General features: G+C 40.0%; 1 protein-coding gene across 6 annotated transcripts in view; it reads right to left on the bottom strand.

The window, feature by feature from the left end:
• LOC134330970 (rho GTPase-activating protein 26-like) overlaps nucleotides 1-20,968 on the bottom strand; it is a 166,944-nt gene that overhangs the window by 69,879 nt on the left and 76,097 nt on the right. For all 6 annotated transcript variants that reach the window (XM_063012291.1, XM_063012290.1, XM_063012288.1 and 3 more), the window contains 7 exons: nucleotides 19,008-19,109; nucleotides 17,602-17,712; nucleotides 16,882-16,986; nucleotides 15,401-15,530; nucleotides 13,931-14,031; nucleotides 6,196-6,290; nucleotides 295-376 (listed from right to left, as the gene is read on the bottom strand). In XM_063012291.1, the coding sequence (XP_062868361.1) occupies nucleotides 295-376; nucleotides 6,196-6,290; nucleotides 13,931-14,031; nucleotides 15,401-15,530; nucleotides 16,882-16,986; nucleotides 17,602-17,712; nucleotides 19,008-19,109 (726 nt within the window). The remainder of the gene's footprint in view (nucleotides 1-294; nucleotides 377-6,195; nucleotides 6,291-13,930; nucleotides 14,032-15,400; nucleotides 15,531-16,881; nucleotides 16,987-17,601; nucleotides 17,713-19,007; nucleotides 19,110-20,968) is intronic.

Genomic DNA, 20,968 nt, shown 5'->3' on the forward strand with positions numbered 1-20,968 from the left:
GGGGACTCGACTCCGAGTCGCACACACAGCGATGCAATGATTAGCATTGCTTGGTTTGCTGGAATTGTACTTAGAAATTCTCCCTAATACAGAGTAAGAATTTATTGCACTTCACTCTAGCTGAAAGTTGAAAGTTTACCATCTATCTAATAATAGTATTCAGCAAAGACAGCAATAGGAAACTGTTATAAGTATGTTCTCTGATCATAGAGGCACAAGGTAATGTTTCAAACTTCATATCTACTGAGAAAGAGGAATGTAGCCATCTGATAAAGAATAGATTTAACAGCATACCGGCTCCCGTCCATCCATAGCTTCCATCCACAACCTTCGGTCTTCTTCTGACAGAGCCTGCATGGTTACCATCACACCAGGCCTGAAACAAATACATGTGTAAAGCTACTTCTCTGTGTCTATCTGTGTGTGTGTGTGTGTGTGTGTGTAGTCAACCCCAAATCAGAAAAAGTTGGGACATCAAGGAAATTGCAAATAATAAAAAAGAATTTTCTTACATTTACTTTGACTTTTATTTCATTGCAGGCAGGATGAACCTGAGATATTTCATGTTTTGTCTGGTCAACTTCATTTCATTTGTTAATAAACATCCATTCCTGCATTTCAGGCCTGCAGCACATTCCAAAAAAAGTTGGGACAGTTTGTCCCATTTTTCCTGCAAACACATCTTAAGATGTACAACAGTACGGGGTCGTCGTTGTCGCATTTTTCCTTTCAAAATTCTCCACACATTCTCTATTGGGGACAGGTCAGGACTGCAGGCAGGCCAGTCCAGTACCCGTACCCTCTTCTCTCACAGCCATGCCTTTGTAATGTGTGCAGCATGTGGTTTTGCATTGTCTTGTTGAAAAATGCATGGACGTCGCTAGAAAAGATGATGTATTGAAGGCAGCATATGTTGCTCTAAGATCTCAATGTACTTTTCTGCATTAATGCTGCCATCACAAAAGTGTAAATGACCTTTGTCCCATACCATGACAGACCCTGGCTTTTGGACTTGTTGCTGATAACAGTCTGGATGGTCTCTTTCCTCTTTGATCCGGAGCCCACGGCGTCCATTTCTTCCAATCTTTCAAAAAAGACCTGGAATGCTGATTCATCTGACCACAATACACGTTTCCACTGTGTGATGGTCCATCTTGGATGCCTCCAATCCCAGAGAAGTCGACGCCGCTTCTGGACATGGTTAACATAAGGCTTCTTTTTTGCACAGTAAAGTTTTAAGTGGCATTTGTTGACATCACTATTTATCATTATTTAGTTTCTTCACCTCATTACTAGCCCTAAATTGCCCCTGTCCCAACTTTTTTTTGGAATGTGTTGCAGGCCAGAAATGCAGGAATGGAGGTACATTAATAAATGAAATTAAATATCTTTGGTTCAAACTGTCTGCAATCAAATAAAAGTCAAAGTAAATGTAAGGAACACTGCATTTTTATTTTATTTGCATTTTTCATACTGTCCCAACTTTTTCTGATTTGGAGTTGTAGAAAAAAAAATTTTTTTCAGAGGAGCCTTTAATTGCCATCAGTTTATTAAAGCTAGGACTGTGTGCTGTGTGTAAATGTGAATGCATGACACAATATAATGTGTGTGTATTTGTTGTGTGTTGATTATTATTAAGGTACAGCACTAAGGTTTAGTCTCTTTCCAAATTCTACATTTATTTTCTCTCTCTGTTTTAGGAACATGACAAAAGTAACCGCAATCAATAAAGAGAACTCTACAGAGAACTAAATGTCAGATGATAAATTCAGTTCCCGGTTAGTGAAAATGTCAAAATGATCTGATAAGATCAGACCCCATGTGTAACTCTCAAACACATGTTCAGACACACACCACTGTATAACATAAACAAATGTAGATTATTTTTCTGAATACCAGGTCTACATTAATGACTAATAGAATGTGATCTGATATTCCTCTGGGTTCTAATAACAGACAAACTGCTTTTTTCGAAACAGGCGACCCTTAAATTTCAGGACCTTCAGGTCTCCAGTATCAAAACAAACTCTCTACAAATGCTGTACTTTTGCAGCTCGTCCCAGACGTAAGCATCTTGCAAAGATTATAACAAGAGCACAAAGTGCAATGTTGAAATGAGTGAATAAGAACCCTAGGATGACAGTATAAGACAGTATGTTTGTGTCCATTATAAGCAAACAAACCATCGAAACCGCTGCAGATTTCAAATGTGCAAAAGTTGAGAAGAATGTTTCTTAGATGTATTTCCTGGCAATACATCACAACACTGCTGTTGCTGCAATAAAGGCAATACACCCACACAGTCAACCCAGTGCATATATTTTAGGCTAAAGTAAAATAATGGAGTTGTTTCTGACACCTATACACTAAAAAAAACACAAATATAATATAAAATAGAGAATATACACTGATCAGACATAACATTAAAACCACCTCCTTGTTTCTACACTCACTGTCCATTTTATCCACTTACCATACCACTTCTTTAGCCTGCTTTCACCCTGTTCTTCAATGATCAGGACCAACACAGGACCACCACAGAGCAGGTATTATTTAGGTGGTGGATCATTCTCAGCACTGGAGTAACAATGACATGGTTGTGGTGTGTTAGTGTGTGTTGTGCTGGTATGAGTGGATCAGACACAGCAGCGCTGCTGGAGTCTTTAAATACCGTGTCCACTCACTGTCCACTCTATTAGACACTCCTACCTAGTTGGTCCACCTTGTAGATGTAAAGTCAGAAGCGATTGCTCATCTACTGCTGCTGTGTGAGTTGGTCATCTTCTAGACCTTCATCAGTGGTCACAGGACGCTGCCCACGGGGTGCTGTTGGCTGGATATATTTTTGGTTGGTGGACTATTCTCAGTCCAGCAGTGACACTGAGGTGTTTAAAAACTCCAGCAGCACTGCTGTGTCTTATCCACTCATACCAGCACAACACACACTAACACCCCACCACCATGTCAGTGTCACTGCAGTGCTGAGAATGATCCACCACCTAAATAATACCTGCTCTGTAGTGGTCCTGTGGGGGTCCTGACCATTGAAGAACAGCATGAAAGGGGGCTAACAGAGCTTGCAGAGAAACAGATGGACTACAGTCAGTAATTGTAGAACTACAAAGTGCTTCTATATGGTAAGTGGAGCTGATAAATGGACAATGTGTGTAGAAACAAGGTGGTGGTTTTTAATGTTATGGCTGATCGAGCAATTACATTTCCAAATCTCTTCGGGTGTTATTGTCGCTTATCACCACTAGATGGGAGCAGCGTCTCATTGCAGCGTAAAAAGCTTAGGATTCACAGTGATTTTCCGTTCTATAGTTATTCTATATTAAATCCTCCCGCCCCTACCGGTCTGTGAAATAATATCTTATATGAAACTGGTCCGTGGTGCAAAATAGGTTGGGGATCGCTGATTTAACCAATTGAAACCATCAGACTTGTAGACTGATGGTTAGGTTGGTTCCATCCTTAAAATGTCAAAGAAGGCAGTTCATAAGAGCAAGGTCAAGGAGCAGACCATGTGCACAACAAAGCTACAGACCGGCAGAGGTCACAAAAGTATTGAGACACCTACACATTACACCTACAGCAGCTTTTATGACATCCTATTCTAAATCCATAGGCATTAAAATAGAATGCCCCCCTCTTGCAGATATAACAGCTTCAACTCTTCTGGGAAGGCTTTCTCCAGCATTAACTGGCTGAATCCTTTACACCACTCTGCTTGGTGATGTAAGGCTTGCACGCAGCTGCTCAGCCATGGAAACCATGCCATAAAGCTCCCAGCACACAATTATTATGCTGATGTTAATGCCAGAGGTTTGGATCTCTGCAGTTAGTGAGCCAGCAGAGCGTTGGCGACTTATGCACTACAAGCCTCAGCGCTCTTTATGTGGTCTTGGGGAGTTTCTGTTTTCAAAAGTTTCTCTTTCACCTTTTTATTAATAGCACTCACGGTTGATCTCAGTGGAATATCTAAGAGGGAAGAAATGTCATGTACTGCCTTGTTAAAACAGTGGCATCCTGTTACAGTACCACGCTGGAATTCACGGAGCTCTTTAGAACGATTAATTCTTCTACAAACGTTTGTAAAGGCGGAGTGCATGGCTTGGTGTTTGATTTCATACACATGTGGCAATGGGACTGGACGAAACACCTGAATTCAACAATTAAGAGGTTTGTCCATAACTTCTGACCATATAGACCAGGGGGGTCCAAACTACAGCCTGCGGACCATTTTTGAAACGGCCCGTGAGGTGTTTTAGAAGTTAAATGAAAGTTGGCCCGGCACAGTGGCTCAGTGGGTAGCACTGTCCCTTCACAGCAAGAAGATCCTAGGTTTGATTCCCAGGTTTAACGGTCTGGGTCGTTTCTGTGTGGAGTTTGCATGTTCTCCCTGTGTCTGCGTGGGTTTCCTCCAGGAGCTCTGGTTTCCTCCCACAGTCCAAAGACATGCAAGTGAGGTGAATTGGAGATACTAAATTGTCCATGACTGTGTTTGAAGTTATGAATGAATCTTGTATAACCAGTAACAACCTGTTCTGTCATGAATGTAACCAAAGTGTGTAAAACATGACGTTAAATGTAGTATTGTATCCATTACGATTATTCACTGGTAAGCAAAATCCTAGTTTGCATAAGACTGTCAAAGACAGACTGTTACAGTTACTCACTCAAAAAAAAAGGATGTTGTATATAGTATTTAGTTAGGTCTATTATTTATATTTATTTTATTACACAGAATCAGTGGCTCGTCTTTGCATTTTTTTCCACATCTGGCCCCCAACAAGAAAAGTTTGGATACCCCTGATATAGACAGACTGGCTATCCAGGGCGATCAGCCCTAACATTAAAACCACCACCTTGTTTCTACACTAACTGTCAATTTTATCAGCTCCACTTACCATATAGAAGCACTTTGTAGTTCTACAATTACTGACTGTAGTCTATGTGTTTCTCTGCATGCTTTGTTAGCCCCCTTTCATGCTGTTCTTCAATGGTCAGGACCCCCACAGGACCACTACAGAGCAGGTACTATTTGGGTGGTGGGTCATTCTCAGCACTGCAGTGACACTGACATGGTGGTGGTGTGTTAGTGTGTGTTGTGCTGGTATGAGTGGATCAGACCTTGTTTCTACACATATTGTCCATTTTATCGGCTTCACTTACCATATAGAAGCACTTTGTAGTTCTACAATTACTGACTGTAGTCTGTGTTTCTCTGCATGCTTTGTTAGCCTGCTTTCATGCTGTTCTTCAATGGTCAGGACTCTCCCAGGACCACCACATAACAGGTGTAATTTAGGTGGTGGATCATTCTCAGCACTGCAGTGACACTGACATGGTGGTGGTGTGTTAGCGTGTGTTGTGCTGGTATGAGTGGATAAGACACAGCAGTGCTTATGGAATTTTTAAACACTTCACTGTCACTGCTGGACTGAGAATAGTCCAACAACCAAAAATATCCAGCCAACAGCGTACTGTGACCACTGCTGAAGGTCTAGAAGATGACCAACTCGAACAGCAGCAATAGATGAGCGATCGTCTCTGACTTTACATCTACAAGGTGGACCAACTAGGTAGGAGTGTCTAATAGAGTGGACAGTGAGTGGACACGGTATTTAAAAACTCCAGCAGCGCTGCTGTGCCTGATCCACTCATACCAGCACAACACACACTAACACACCACCACCATGTCAGTGTCACTGCAGTGCTGAGAATGATCCACCACCTAAATAATACCTGCTCTGTGGTGGTCCTGTGGGGGTCCTGACCATTGAAAAACAGGGTGAAAGCAGGCTAAAAAAGTATGCAGAGAAACTACAGTCTACAGTCAGTAATTGTAGAATTACAAAGTGCTCCTATATGGTAAGTGGAGCTGATAAAATGAACAGTGAGTGTAGAAACAAGGAGGTGGTTTTAACGTTATGGCTGATCAGTGTATATATGCAGTACTGTAATACACTGATTTATTGTATAATAGTGTGTTATATCCACCCACTGCTGGCTGCACACTGTACTGCAAGGACTTCTGTCTGTTCCCATTATGAGTCATGTGACAAGCCAAAGCATTTAGCTAAGTACTGGCACTATCCATGCCAATCCTGTTTACGATCGCTGCCAAGGCTACTGAGTTTAGCTCTGTACTGCAGCACCACCTGGTGGCACTTCAGCAGAAGTGAGACTCACCGGTCTACAGGCTCCACATCAAAGCAGAATCTCTTCTCGATGGAGTCGGTCTTCCTCCTGATGCAAGACTTGAGGACAAAGCTCTCCTCATCTCCCTGCAACATAGAAGGTATGTACAGCTTTAGTTGTAGAAAGCAAGATGTCCATCTGCAAAGTTTTTGTTTGTTTACAGGTGCACTTGGGTGAATGAGGTTCATCAATAAAACTGATTAAAAAGTATTTACAGCATTTGTGACTTACATTTACTTTGACTTTTATTTCATTGCAGACAGTACTTGAGATATTTCATGTTTTGTCTGCTCAACTTCATTTCATTTACTAATAAACATCCATTCCTGCATTTCAGGCCTGCAATACATTCCAAACAAAGTTGGGATGAGGGCAATTTAGGGCTAGTAATAAGATGAAACTAAAACTAAATAATGATGTGATTTTAAACAGGTGATGTCAACAGGTGATTGTAATCGTGGTTTGGTACAAAAGCAGCATCCAGGAAAGGCTGAGTCTTTGATGAGCAAAGATGATCAGAGGATCTCCAGTTTGTCAACAAATGTGTGAGAAAATGATTGAAATGATTAAAAACAATGAACCTCAAAGAAAGATTGGAAGGGATTTACATATTTCTCCCTCTACAGTGCATAATATCATTAAACCATTCAAGGAATCAGGAGGAATTTCAGTGCTTAAAGGCCAAGAGCGCTTAGGATGGACCATCACACAGTGAAAACGTGTATTGTGGTCAGATAAATCAGCATTCCAGGTCTTTTTTGGAAAAAATGGACGCCATGTGCTCCGGACCAAAGACGAAAAGGACCATCCAGACTGTTATCAGCAACAAGTCCAAAAGCCAGGGTTTGTCATGGTATGGGGCTGTGTCAGTGCCCTTGGCAAAGGTCATTTACACTTCTGTGATGGCAGCATTGATGCAGAAAAGTACATTGAGATCTTAGAGCAACATATGCTGCCTTCAAGACGTCATCTTTTCCAGGGACGTCCATGCATTTTTCAACAAGACAATGCAAAACCACATGCTGCACACATTACAAAGGCATGGCTGCAGAAGAAGAGAGTTCGGGTACTAGACTGGCCTGCCTGCAGTCCTGACCTGTCCCCAATAGAGAATGTGTGGAGAATTTTTAAACGAAAAATGCGACAACGACGACCCCGTACTGTTGTACATCTTAAGACGTGTTTGCAGGAAAAATGGGACAAAATAAAAGCAGAAACACTAAATCACTTGGTATCCTCGGTGCCAAAACGTCTTTTAAGTGTGGTGAAAAGGAATGGCAACATTACAAAGTGGTAAATGCTTTACTGTTCCAACTTTTTTTGGAATGTGTTGCAGGCCAGGAATGGATATTTATTAATAAATGAAATGAAGTTGAGCAGATAAAACATGGAATATCTCAGCTTCATCCTGTCTGCAATCAAATTAAAGTCAAAGTAAATGTAAGAAACTTTTTTTATTATTTGCTTTTTCCATGCTGTCCCAACTTTTTCTGATTTGGGGTTGTAAATAGTGTTTCAACTTTCTGGCCTCTTTGTTAGCTACGCAAACCCTGTTAGCATTATTTGTAGATGTATGGTGAAACCAGACCTATTTTCTTTTAATAGGTATCCAGTCTTGTATCAGCGGACACTTTTTAATCACATGATGCTGTTGGCTTAATATTTTTGGTTGGCGCACTATTCTCCTGACATTTGGGAGTTTAAAGACATCCCAACAACACTGCTGCACATGATGCACTTATACCAGTGCAACACACAATCAAGTAATTTCCACTTCAGTATCACTGCAGTGCTCAGAATGGTCCAACCAAAATAAATAGGAATAGGAATCTCTTTTAGACTCAGAAATGGGGTACCGAGAGGTGACAAATTGTGTGACAGATGTGTTACCGTCAGTAATTGTATACCCACAAAGCAGAGATGTTCACAAGTCACAAAATACGAGTCCGAGTCGAGTCACGAGTCTTTAGGCTAGAGTCTGATTCAAGTCACGAGTCTTTAGGCTAGAGTCCGAGTCAAGTCACGAGTCTTTAGACTAGAGTCCGAGTCAAGTCACGAGTCTTTAGGCTAGAGTCCGAGTCAAGTCACGAGTCTTTAGGCTAGAGTCCGAGTCAAGTCACGAGTCTTTAGACTAGAGTCCGAGTCAAGTCACGAGTCTTTAGGCTAGAGTCCGAGTCAAGTCACGAGTCTTTAGGCTAGAGTCCGAGTCAAGTCACGAGTCTTTAGGCTAGAGTCCGAGTCAAGTCACGAGTCTTTAGACTAGAGTCCGAGTCAAGTCACGAGTCTTTAGGCTAGAGTCCGAGTCAAGTCACAAATCTTTAGGCTAGAGTCCGAGTCAAGTCACAAGTCTTTAGGCTAGAGTCCGAGTCAAGTCACGAATCTTTAGGCTAGAGTCCGAGTCAAGTCACGAGTCTTTAGGCTAGAGTCCGAGTCAAGTCACGAGTCCTTAGACTAGAGTCCGAGTCAAGTCACGAGTCTTTAGGCTAGAGTCAGAGTCAAGTCACGAGTCTTTAGACTAGAGTCAGAGTCATGTCACGGGTCTTTAGACTAGAGTCCGAGTCAAGTCACGAGTCAATATATTATACACAAAACATATCGGAAATGTAGTGTAGAAATAAACAAATAATATGTAAGTTCAGATAAAAACAACAACAGATTAGCGACTGTATTTTGCCGTTTTACTTTGTGCCTTTACTTTCCTAGGTACCAGTTTAAAGCTTAAACTGACGTTTTGTCGACGTTGAAAATTACGGCACAGCAGCCAAACGCAGCAAAAAATCCATAATACTGCTTACTTTAGCTTATGTTGTTCCAGATGCTATTAAATGTATAACCGTGGGTCCCATTCGAAATATAATCCGTTATTTTGTAAATGTGCTTATAATTAAAAACCTCCAAACTTTTCCCAGTTGTGAAGTAAAACACGAACCCGTTAGAAAGCCAATCAAGCGTTTCATTAACACATGATCTGTGTGACGCTGCAAACTAAATAAATACAAATAACAGCATTTCTTACTAAAAAATAAAATCAGAAGGTCTGACTGGCTCAGAAAGTGTTTGTTTTTTTCAATCATTAGTGCCAATTCTGGAGGAGCGTCCCATTCACATTAACTGTTACTGTGAAGTGCACTACGTATTCCACCATTTTAAGTGAGACTCGAATTCAAAGTAGGGAGTAGGGAGTGACGCTTCATCGCTATGCCGGAAGCTGGCTGGAACATTTAGCCATTGCGTGCGTTGCGGGTTAAGATGGCCGGAAACTAACAGTTGCTGACTAATTGCTAACTAATGTTGCTGACTTTTGTTGTCCACAAGTAATTTTTTGCGAGTCACGAGTCGAGTCTGAGTCATTTGAAACGAGTCCGAGTCGAGTCTGAAGTCGCTGTGTGTGCGACTTACGTGCGACTTAGGTGCGACTTAGGTGCAACCTACACAATAATCAGCGAATGTATGCACCAGTTAGCTGTAGCTAATAAAGTGACTGGTAAGTGTAAGACAAGTAGTAATTACTTAACAAAGTTATCAGTCAACCAGGCCAACTGTGTTTCTCACTCAAAATAACTGATGTTATTTTTCAAAAATATACAGTATATTCTTGGTCAAAGATCTACACTAAATGGCCAAGACAGGTTGAGTAAACCATCTAATCTGTGGATTTAGTCATTGTGTACACACCTATTGCTAACAGGTACAAACAATTCAATCTTAAGCCAAGTAATTTCCATAGACAAAAACTGACAATACCTAATATTAAAGAGCTTGTGAGTTGGCACTGTTATAGCACATCACCTTTCCAGCAAGCCAGTTTATCAAATCTCTGCCAGACACAGCTCCTGACACACTAATCATTCTTATGATTAAGCAGCCGAATACAATATTACAGTAATATGTGCCGTGCCAAGTGCTGGCTGGAGTGGTGTAAAACACACCACAATTAGGCTCATTGTCTTGAATTGTAAATTATGCTTTGGTGTATACCGTATTAATCTGGGCGTGTACCACATAAATCTGGGTTTGCTAAATGCCAGGAGAGGCTCGGTGGACAAGGAATAGGTTTTATTGTAGCTTAATAGAATTTAAGCCGATGGATGGAAAAGCAATAGAGCAGAAATGAAAAGTGGTTGGTACAGTATGGCAAGCTACTCAAACCACTCAAAAGTGTGGCAAGTTCTTAAAAAAAGGAAAGAAAGGAAATCAAGCTGGCGATGGCAATCAGCAACTGGTGCAGCCCACAACCAGTGTCGATCCAAATGATAAGATAAGATTCCATTTATTGATCCCCATGGGGGAAATTTGAGTGTTACAGCAGCTCCAGTATAGTGTAAGTACAGTAAATAGAGTAATATATATACTGTATATATATATTAACTATGAAATGCAATTACTATTAAACAGCAGTATGACAATTACAACTATATGATAAAACACTATATATTCTATATGTAAATATATACATATGTGTGTAGTTAGAGATGTAGGGTCCAGTGCTGGTAAATGGATGGGGGGGATCTTTGAATGGTTTGTCAGTGTGAGGACAGCCTGTGTATTCTGCTATTGTTATGCAGTCTGATGGCAGTTGGCACAAAAGAACATCTGAAGCGCTCTATCTTGCTCTTTGGTGGGATTAGCCTATGACTAAATGAACTGCACAGCTGCCATGGTTCCTCATTGAGAGGGTGAGAAGGATTATCCAGGATGGCCCTAGTGGAAATGCAGGGTTCCATTCCGGAAAAGGGCCTTCACACAGCCTCTGAGGAAGTCCCTTTTGACACCCGAACAGTGCCACGACACCGGCTGAGTTATCAGAAAGAGATCAAGACTGATAGGAAAGAAGGTTAGCACTAGAGGAGCTGGTAAATCTGTAAGGAAGAAGTCGTAATAAACAGAAACACATCCACCTGGAGCAAATGAATGCTCACCAAGGCAGAGGTGACTGTCAAGTATAAGGAGCCGCCACATCAGTCATCTGAGCCTCCATACATTCTCTGCTGGTTAAATTTAGGAAGGCAGAAGGACATGATTACATAACTGAGAAACGCTTCCTACAGTAAGCCATTCACTCAGCTGAACATCCTGTAGTAGTGCATCAAACAGATGGACTACAGTCAGTAATTGTAGAACTACAAAGTGCTTCTATATGGTAAGTGGGGCTGATAAAATGGACTTTAATGTTATGGCTGATTAGTGTAGGACCCAGTATGTGCAGATTTCTACTAGGCGAGACCTGGTAATAAATCTAAACAGTACATGGAAAGAATGTGTTATGAGGAAGTTCAGCGACTGTATAATTTCTGTGCTTTGTTGGTTAAGTCCTGTCATTGTTGTCTCATAAAACTAATCACTAGGTTAGAGGACTGAGTCTAGTGTGTCTATTCAATTCACACAGACTTACCAAACTATAGCATTATCGTACCAACAGAAATAAGCACAGGCTGACCTTAGGGCACAACATTCCATGCATCGTTCTGTTTCATACAGGTGACCATTATTTAGTTTTGTGTAAAATACAGCCAGTAGAAAAATAATCCTAATAATAAACACCAATGCTGTATATGTTTTGTATAAAATAATGATACTTAATTACCAGGAAACTACATGAAAGTACAGATTTAAGTGAAAGTACACTTAGGGTTGGTTTCACAGACAGGGATTAAGCCTAGTCCTAGACTACACAGCATTTTGAATGGAGATTCTCCATTTAAAGCAAAATGTAATCCTGGACTAGCCTTAATACCTGTCTGGGAAACCAACCCTTAAAGCCTTAGACATAGTTCTATATTCTTGCCCTGATCTATTCCTTGCCACAATTTGACAGGGAAGATCCACAGTTCCTTGGACTTTATGGCTTGGTTTTGTCCTGACAATGCAGTGTACATTGTGGACTCTTATAGACCCGGATGTGTTCCCTTGCAAACGGATCAATTTAAATTCTAACAGCTAAAGTCCAGTGAGCTCTAGGCATGTCTCAGTATTTTCACTGTGTCATTAGGGGTGAATATACTGATGGGTAAACATTGTTTTCATTTAAAATCAAATGTACAGGCTGCTCAGGTGGCGCAGCGGTAAAACATGCTAGCACACCAGAGCTGACATTTTAAACTCGTCAGTTCAAAACTCAGCTCTGCCATCCGGCTGGGCTGGGCAGCTTCATGAACAATGATTGGCTTGTTGTTCATACAGGGAGGGAAGAGCCGGATAGGGACCTCATAACTGATGCAATTACGACCTCTGCTGGCTGGTTGATGGTGTCTGCACAGAGTTGAAAGATAATGCGATCAGGGTGTGGTTCTCTGTACGCAAAGCTGATCCGCATATGAACTCGCCTCATGCAGGTTAAAAGATGCAGATGGTATTTTTTGTTCCAATACCATTAAGTATTATTAATTATTTTAGCATAATATTATTTATTCATAATTTAATATTCAATTACATTTTTTAATTTCTAAAATCTTGTTTCTTGTCACCTAATATTTCCTCAAAACAATGCATTTTTTAAATATCATGCTTCCGCCGCTCAGGTGGCGCAGCGGTAAAGTACGCTAGCTCACCAGAGTTGGGGTCTTGAATACATCGTATCGAATCTCAGCTCTGCCTTTCCGACTGGGCTGGACGGCTGCATGAACAACGATTGGCTGTTGTTCAGGGTTAGAGGGTAAGAAAGTCGGATCATAGGTCCTCATAACTGGTGCGACTGCGGCCCCTGCTGGCTGACTGATGGTGCCTGCACAGGGCTGAGGAATAATGCTGATGGGGGTGTGGCCCTCCGTACACAGTGCCCGTCAAGTGTATGAACTCGACTCGTGCAGGTGAAAAATGCAGTCTGTACTGACTGTGCATACCAGAGGGGGCGTATGTCAGTTGAGAGGCGTTCTCAGTCAGCGGTGAAGGGTCGAATCAGTATAGAGGACGCAATCAGGGTAATTGGACACGACTAGACTGGGGAATAAAAATGAAAATTGGGGAAAAAAGAGGGGAAAAAATATAAATAATAAAAAAAAAACAATATCATGCTTCCAATTTTGCCAAAATAAATACATGTAAATAAATGCATGTATAATAAGCATTTACTAATTATATGCTTAATTTATTTGTGTTAACTGGATTTTAATTAAGTATTTTGATTATCCAGAAAAAAAGTGTAATATTTTAAGTGCTCATCTCATTTAGCAATGTGGTCAAATCACATGTTGGATTTACAAATGTCACATGAATTACGATCTGGCTGTTCAGACTGAGGTGGCACTACCACACATAGATGATAGATTTCCGTACATATTAAAGTAGATTAACTAGGCCAGATCCAACACAATTTTTCTCTTTAAAAAGTTAAGAATATGGCAGGAAAAAGACTGGATGTGAGCTTGTGTGTGGAGTGTGACTGATGAATGTCACAATGTACCTGGCTGGGCACTGTGAATGTTAAAAGCTTGTTTATTAATGTACAGTAGCACAAGAACACAGCCAGGCAGAGGTTATTTTTAAGGCTTAATGACCTCCTCTTGGCTAAGACGAGAGTAAATTGTGCCAGGCACTAGTGCTAGCCTGTTATTTTATCACACAGCTTCTCCTGTCTGGGTCTGTACATACCCAATAGCCTGTGGCAGCATGTTTTCTCCCTACCTGAAATTCAGGGACAGGAAAAATGAGAGAGAGAGAGAGAGAGAGAGAGAGAGAGCGAGAGCGAGAGCGAGAGAGAGAGCGAGAGAGAGAGAGAGAGACATCTTACTATTTTCCCTCCAGATTTCTGGTCAAAAAACACCATTGTGAGTCGTTTGCAGTCCCGCTGGTAAGTGCAGTAGTTCTTCGTCCATGTGGACACGAAAGAGCCTTAAAAAGAGACATGATGAAGAAAGAGGTAGGTATAAAGAAAAAGAAGTTTAGCGAGACACAGAATAATAAAAAAAGAACATTTTACTGCACAAAGTACCAAACCTTTTACTATTATTAAACCTAAAACTGTTTTTTTTTTTACTTTGCTCACCATTTAAAACTCAATGTTTCAGTTAGGGTTCCAAAAGTACGAGGGATCTTCAAAAAGCATTTTTATATTCTTGTTGGAAACAAAGGATGGGAAGAGTAGTAACTGATTGTGTCTGAGAGACTGAGAGAGAGCTTATAGTCTGGATTTAGTGCCATCTGATTTCCCTTTCTTTTTGAACCGCTCAAAGAAGCTTTAAGGGGAAGAACATTGTTGCTGATGGCATTAAAAAGTTGGTACGACGCTGGGAAAAACACACTGGAAGGTGACTGTAGACAAGTGATGTGATTTGTTTTTAAAATTCTTAATAAATAGATTTTAAAGAAGTGCAGAAACTTTTTGAAGAATCCTCGTACATTTCAAAACCATGCCCATCAATACAGAGATGACCCCCACATCTTCAGCTATAACAACCTTCACTCCTCTGGAAGGATTTTAAATTCTGAAGTTTGTCTATGACAACCCCAATATGTGTTAAAGAAAGCTGAGGCCAGGGCTCGGTCTCAGGCCACTGGAATTTTTCCACAACAAAATTGACTTGTCTTTATGGTTCTCGTTCTGTTTTCATGCTGAAACCGAAAGGTGCCCTCTGCTGTGTTCCTCTGTGGTCACACAGACCAGAGAAGCTCACCTGCGATTCCAGTTGGTGATAGATGGTGTAGTGTGAAACCCCCTATCGCCGATCAATCGTGTAGTGTGAAAGCCACACCGACTTGAAAGACTCCCGATTACAAGAGATCCAGTCGTGTAGTGTGAACTGTACAGTGACCTGACGACTTGGAAAGTCATGTAGTGTGAACTTGGCATAAGCAAACCAGATGCCTTTTAACAACACCCAAAAACATCAGTATAAGACTGACATTTGTTAGTGGAGATCCCAGACTATTAAGTGTTATATCAATCAAAAACAAAAAAAAAGAATAATAATGTTAGAACTACAACATTGATGTCATCTGTTCCCAGTTTTTTTTAAGAAAAGGGGATTTAACACAATAGTAAACATGCATCTGTCCCACCTGTTTTAAATGTGTTGCAGATGTTTAGATAAATACGGGTCATAAGCGGATTTGAAATGAATTGCTGTGTGTTTTTATTACTTTGCGGTTGTGGAATAAAAGATCAATGTTTCAACAATGCTGCACATTTTCAGGGACTTCAGTGATCAGTATTTTACAGATGCAAAACAAAGTCATCTGGCATCACAAACTTATTACTCACGTTTCTCCAAGACGAACAGATAACCCTCCATAATGTGAGGACTGATGCTTTTGTGCTCATGTGGATTCTCCTTCATCTTCCTCATCAAACTCTCCACCTCTGACCGTGTGCTTTCAAACCGGTTGCGTGTCTAATAAGGTGATCAGAAATCTAAATAAGTATTGACATTTCCATTGTTTATGACGACACTTATTTTACTGGTTGGGAGTTTGAGGGGTCAGGGCAGCTATAATTTGCACCATCCAGGCTTGACAAAGCTGTAGGTATGATGACAAAACAGGCATAGCAGAATTAAAAACCCTTGTCAAAGTCTTAAATATATCAATCAAATTGTAGAGTAATAAGGTTAATAGTCATTTACTACTTTTTAATGTGACTGCTACCTTGTTCACCCTGGTAAGATTTGTTTGGACATGTGGACATATTTCTTTCTGGGTTTCCATTTGTCGTAGTACTGTTATATACAGTATATTATTATATTATAATATTATTATTATATTATATAAGCAGATTTTACTGATGTCAGCATTTAATTACAGAAAAGAGTAGATGTGTATATGAGAGTATTTATATTAAAATTATACACTTTTTATCTGTACTATCTGTACTACACTATCTACAGGGTGGGCCATTTATATGGATACACCTAAATAAAATGGGAATGGTTGGTGATATTAACTTCCTGTTTGTGGCACATTAGTATATGGGAGGGGGAAAACTTTTCAAGATGGGTGGTGACCATGGCGGCCATTTTGAAGTCGGCCATTTTGGATCCAACTTTAGTTTTTTCAATGGGAAGAGGGTCATGTGACACATCAAACTTATTGAGAATTTCACAAGAAAAACAATGGTGTGCTTGGTTTTAACGTAACTTTATTCTTTCATGAGTTATTTACAAGTTTCTGACCACTTATAAAATGTGTTCAAAGTGCTGCCCATTGTGTTGGATTGTCAATGCAACCCTCTTCTCCCACTCTTCACACACTGATAGCAACACCGCAGAAGAAATGCTAGCACAGGCTTCCAGTATCCGTAGTTTCAGGTGCTGCACATCTCGTATCTTAACAGCATAGACAATTGCCTTCAGATGACCCCAAAGTCATGTCAAAGTCAGTCTGAGTCATGTCCTTCTGTATTGCCATTTTGGCCAGCAGAGGGGGCATGGAGACACATATCATTGATGTGTCAGTTTCTAATTTGCTTTTTTAATTTTTAATTTGCTTGACTTGTGTAAAGCAACCCGCCATGTTACATTTGGGTTTCTGTGTTATTCCATCTGGTATTTTTTTTAAAAGTAAAACACATTAAACTTGCAAACAAAACATTTTCTAGTGTAGTGTATGTTTGGGGTTAAAATAACTAATACACCAGTTGTAAGGGGTATTTTTTGTGATTTCGATTATGTAGTGTATGGACTCATCAAACTGAACCCAGCATAATAAAATACAAAATATAACGTTACTTATGTAAAAACATCTTACGTTTTGGATGCTGATAGTCAGATCTGTCTTAAAGTGGTTGAAGTCTTTGGCTAGCTCGTACCCGTGGTGATAGTATGTAAATAGTCCCTGTAGAAAAGCGAGCAGCTACAACCAGAAAACAGAGGAATAAACATTAAGGTTAAAATTATTAATTATATGAACATTGAATATTATCAGATTTGTATGTACAGCAGCGGCAAAATATGCAAGCCCACTAACACTGAGATCTGGGGTTTAAATCTCAGCAGTGCTTTCATCCAGTCAGTCTTTTTATTTATTTATTAGGATTTTAACATTATGTTTTACACACTTTGGTTACATTCATGACAGGACAGGTTGTTTCTCGTTACAAAAGATTAATCAGTTAAAGCTTTTAATGTCAAACACAGTCATGGACAATTTTGTATCTTCAATTCACCTCACTTGCATGTCTTTGGTCTGTGACAGGAAACCAGGGCTCACAGACACGGGGAGAACATGCAAACTCCACAGAAAGAACCCAGACTGCTCCACCTGGGAATCAAACCCAGGACTTTCTTGCTGTCAGGTGACAGTGCTACCCACCGAGCCATCGTGCCACCTGGCGTCTACACAGACATGACTGGCTATGTCTAAGGAGAAGAGGTGGCCGAACAGCCTAGTCATTGGGAGGTGCACTTCTAAGGAGGGTTGGGTCAGGATGTGCATCCAGTGTTGGTGTGTGTGTGTGTGTGTATTTACCGGCTCCACAAACTCAAACATCTTCCTCTCCTGGACCTCCTGAACCTTAAACACATATTCCAGTGATACCTCGTAGAAATGCTGCCGTACGTGATCCACCTGATTATCTGCCTGATAGCAAAAAGATACAAACATTTAAAAATTTTAAAGCTGGTAGCAAATAACTGAAGCGTATAACATGTCAAATACATTATTTTATTTTTTTATTACAGTGCTAATTTGTGCCTACGTGCTTCCATTCGCTGTTAGCCACAGTAGCATATTTGGATTATCTAAGCAATAAGCAACATAAAGCCAAACCTGCTCAATGAGAATATAACAAACACCAAAAGGCAAAAGTATATGATCGTGAGCTTGTTGGATAATTCAAAATCACAGTGTTGCACAGCAAGGCAAATGAATGAGGCATGTTTAAGCACTGCTAGCAATGAATGTTATTACAATTTAAGATACTTAGTGGTTAAGGTGCTGGACTGCACATCAAAATCCCTAACCCTAGGGACAGTGGTCACCCAGTGGGTAAAGCTATCAGTTGGAAGATTCTTAATAATTCCACTGAAAAGGTGATTTGTTACTATATTTAGGTTTGTTCAATAAGAAGTTGAAGTTTAAAGGTAAAAATCGGGAGGATAAGAAAATATCTGTTTTGATCTTCAAAAAAGGGGCACTGGCGCCCAGGTGGCACAGCAAGTTATTCCGCTGGCACACCAGCACTGAGATCCTGAACACCCCGGTTTGACAGCTCTGCTACCGGTCAGCACCATCTAGCGAGCACAATTGGCATTGCCTGCAGCAGACAAAATCGGCCACAGAGTCTGCTGGGTGGTAAAAGGCCAGACTAAATGGGCGGGGTCTTCAAACGCTGTTTAAGGACCCTGGTTGAAAGGCCGAGGCGCCTATGCAGAAGTGGATGAGCCTCATGTGCAAATCCACCAAAGAACGGGCAAAAAAGAAAGCGTTGAGTGTGCACGTGTCAGATGGGGCGTGGAGCAGGTGAATATACCCTCCTCAAATGCAATCGGGATCCCCAGCAGTGGAGGACTAATTGGCTACACTAAATCAGGAGAAAAAAAGGGAGAAAATGCATAAATAAATAATTTAAAAAAAAGTCTGGGAACCACTGCTCTGGAGAAACACTATCCATATGGTCACCAGTAGTCTGAATTGACTTGACGACACTTAATAGTAGTGACGGTAGTAGCAGTCAAATACAGTCTGAGTGCAGGTAGATGGCCGATTGCTGTTTGCATGTTTTAGAGCAGCAATCTCTTGGGTCTGATTGTACATCCTTATTCAAAATGAACAGTGATTAAAACAGCACATAGGTTTGTATTAGTTTGGGTTAGTGTCCAATTTCCAATACACAAATTCAGAAAATGTACAGGACTGTAAATTTAGATGCGTACTTCATGAAGATGTGCCTCCTTCTTCTTGGCAGACAAACTGAGGTGTTTCTCCAGTACAGCACAATATTTCTCAGTTTCCTTGTCGTATTTCTTTTTCGCCTCCTGTAACACACAGAAAGATTGAAGTGATCAGGAACTACGCGAATTAGCAACAAATCTACTAAATGTCATGCTGTGTTTGTTTATGCTATAATTGACACTACAATAACATATGCAATATGCAATGAAATTAGCTTAATAATAAATAATTAACATTATCCATTATAAAAAAAAACACTATCCATTTTACTTGTAAAACTTTAGGTGTACATATAAAAGATGGGGGCCAAAAGCCAAAGACTAGTAAATATGTTTCTATTTTTTTATTCAGTGTTTTCATTACAAAACATATAATCAGCATAATTCATTGAGTAAAAAGTTGAATCTTTAATTAATTAATTTTTTATTTATTTTTTATTAAAACTTTTTTTATTAATTCAATTCAATTTTATTAATTAATTCAATTTTATTTTTTATTAATTCAGGCTACACCGGGACACAAGAACACCTCGGACAGAGCACCATTCCATCACAGGGCTTTGGCCACCACCTGTCATGTCTGTGTAGACACCCAGCCAGCTGATAGCACCGCTGTGCATTAAACCCAAAACTCAGTGGTGGTGGGCTAGTGTAATACAGAGTTTTTTTAACAAGCAACATGCAACACAATGCACTCTCTCTATACTCAAGAATCAGAATCGTTATTATTCGCCAAATGTACAAGGAATTTCTTTTAGTGCAGGTGTCAACATACATACATCAAGTTAAATTATAGAAAAGGAACACTATATATACTATATATAAACGTATAATATAAACGTATGTATATTAACGTATAATAAACAAGATGTATCATAAAGCCTCCACAAGGGGGCGTTTGCATACAAGTTTATTTAATTATTATTATTTTTCTCTGCAACCTATTCTTTTCGGCTGGTGTAATAGACCACCAAAGCAGTTAGACATATCCAATCATGTCCATATGTAGACGCCCGACCAGCCGATAGCACCGATTGGGATTCAAACTAGCTAGCACAATTTACCGCTGCATCACTCGATCCCCTTAAATAATACATATACAGTGGTACCTTGTAACTTAACATCCCCTAAACTCAAAAACTTCTAAACTCAACACCCTTTGTCAAGAAATTTGTACCCTTAAAAGCAGCATTTCCTTTAAACTCAACGTAAAACGTCATCAAAGTGTGAATACGAGACGAATCTGCATTTGTGTGGAATAACCGTCAAATTCAGTCTGAAAGCGTCCACATGTATCTGTGTTTATCTAGATTTTTCTCCTGTTTCACTTTTAAACTTGTGTTACAGCTCAACAGTTTTTTTATTGTATTTCAGTGTTTTTATATTATATTTGTGTTATTGTCAGTGTGTAAGTGTCAAAAACAACCCCATTATTTTACGTTAGCCTAAAATATATGCAGTGCCACAGGACCATGAAGGAACACATTAACAGGTTTTCCATACATCCTTATGGGAAAAAAATACCTTAAAACTCAATGCCTTTTAAACTTAACCCAACTCCCAAAATCAACCGATGTTGAGTTTCAAGGTACCACTGTATCTAAAAATTTAAATTGACTTTTTTAACGATTTTACATTTATTTTCACATGAATTAATGTTTTTGTTAACAGTTCATGTGTCACATAATATCTGTCACGCCCCTGCCTCTTGATTTGCCCTCACCTTAATCATGATCACCTGTTCCTTGTTGGGTAATCATTGTCTTGTGCTTAAGTTACCCATGCTCGCTTGGTCAGGTTGAGTGCTGTTGGTCTAAACCTAGGTTGAAGTTGGATAGTATAATATAGCTTAGCCTTAAACCCACCTTGTTGTAGCTTGCTCTATTATAACCTTGACTTTATTGCTCATGTTCATGTTTGTAGCCTGACCTTAAGATCTAGGT

Source organism: Trichomycterus rosablanca, chromosome 16, assembly GCF_030014385.1.
Source record: "Trichomycterus rosablanca isolate fTriRos1 chromosome 16, fTriRos1.hap1, whole genome shotgun sequence".
Lineage (NCBI taxonomy): Eukaryota > Metazoa > Chordata > Actinopteri > Siluriformes > Trichomycteridae > Trichomycterus > Trichomycterus rosablanca.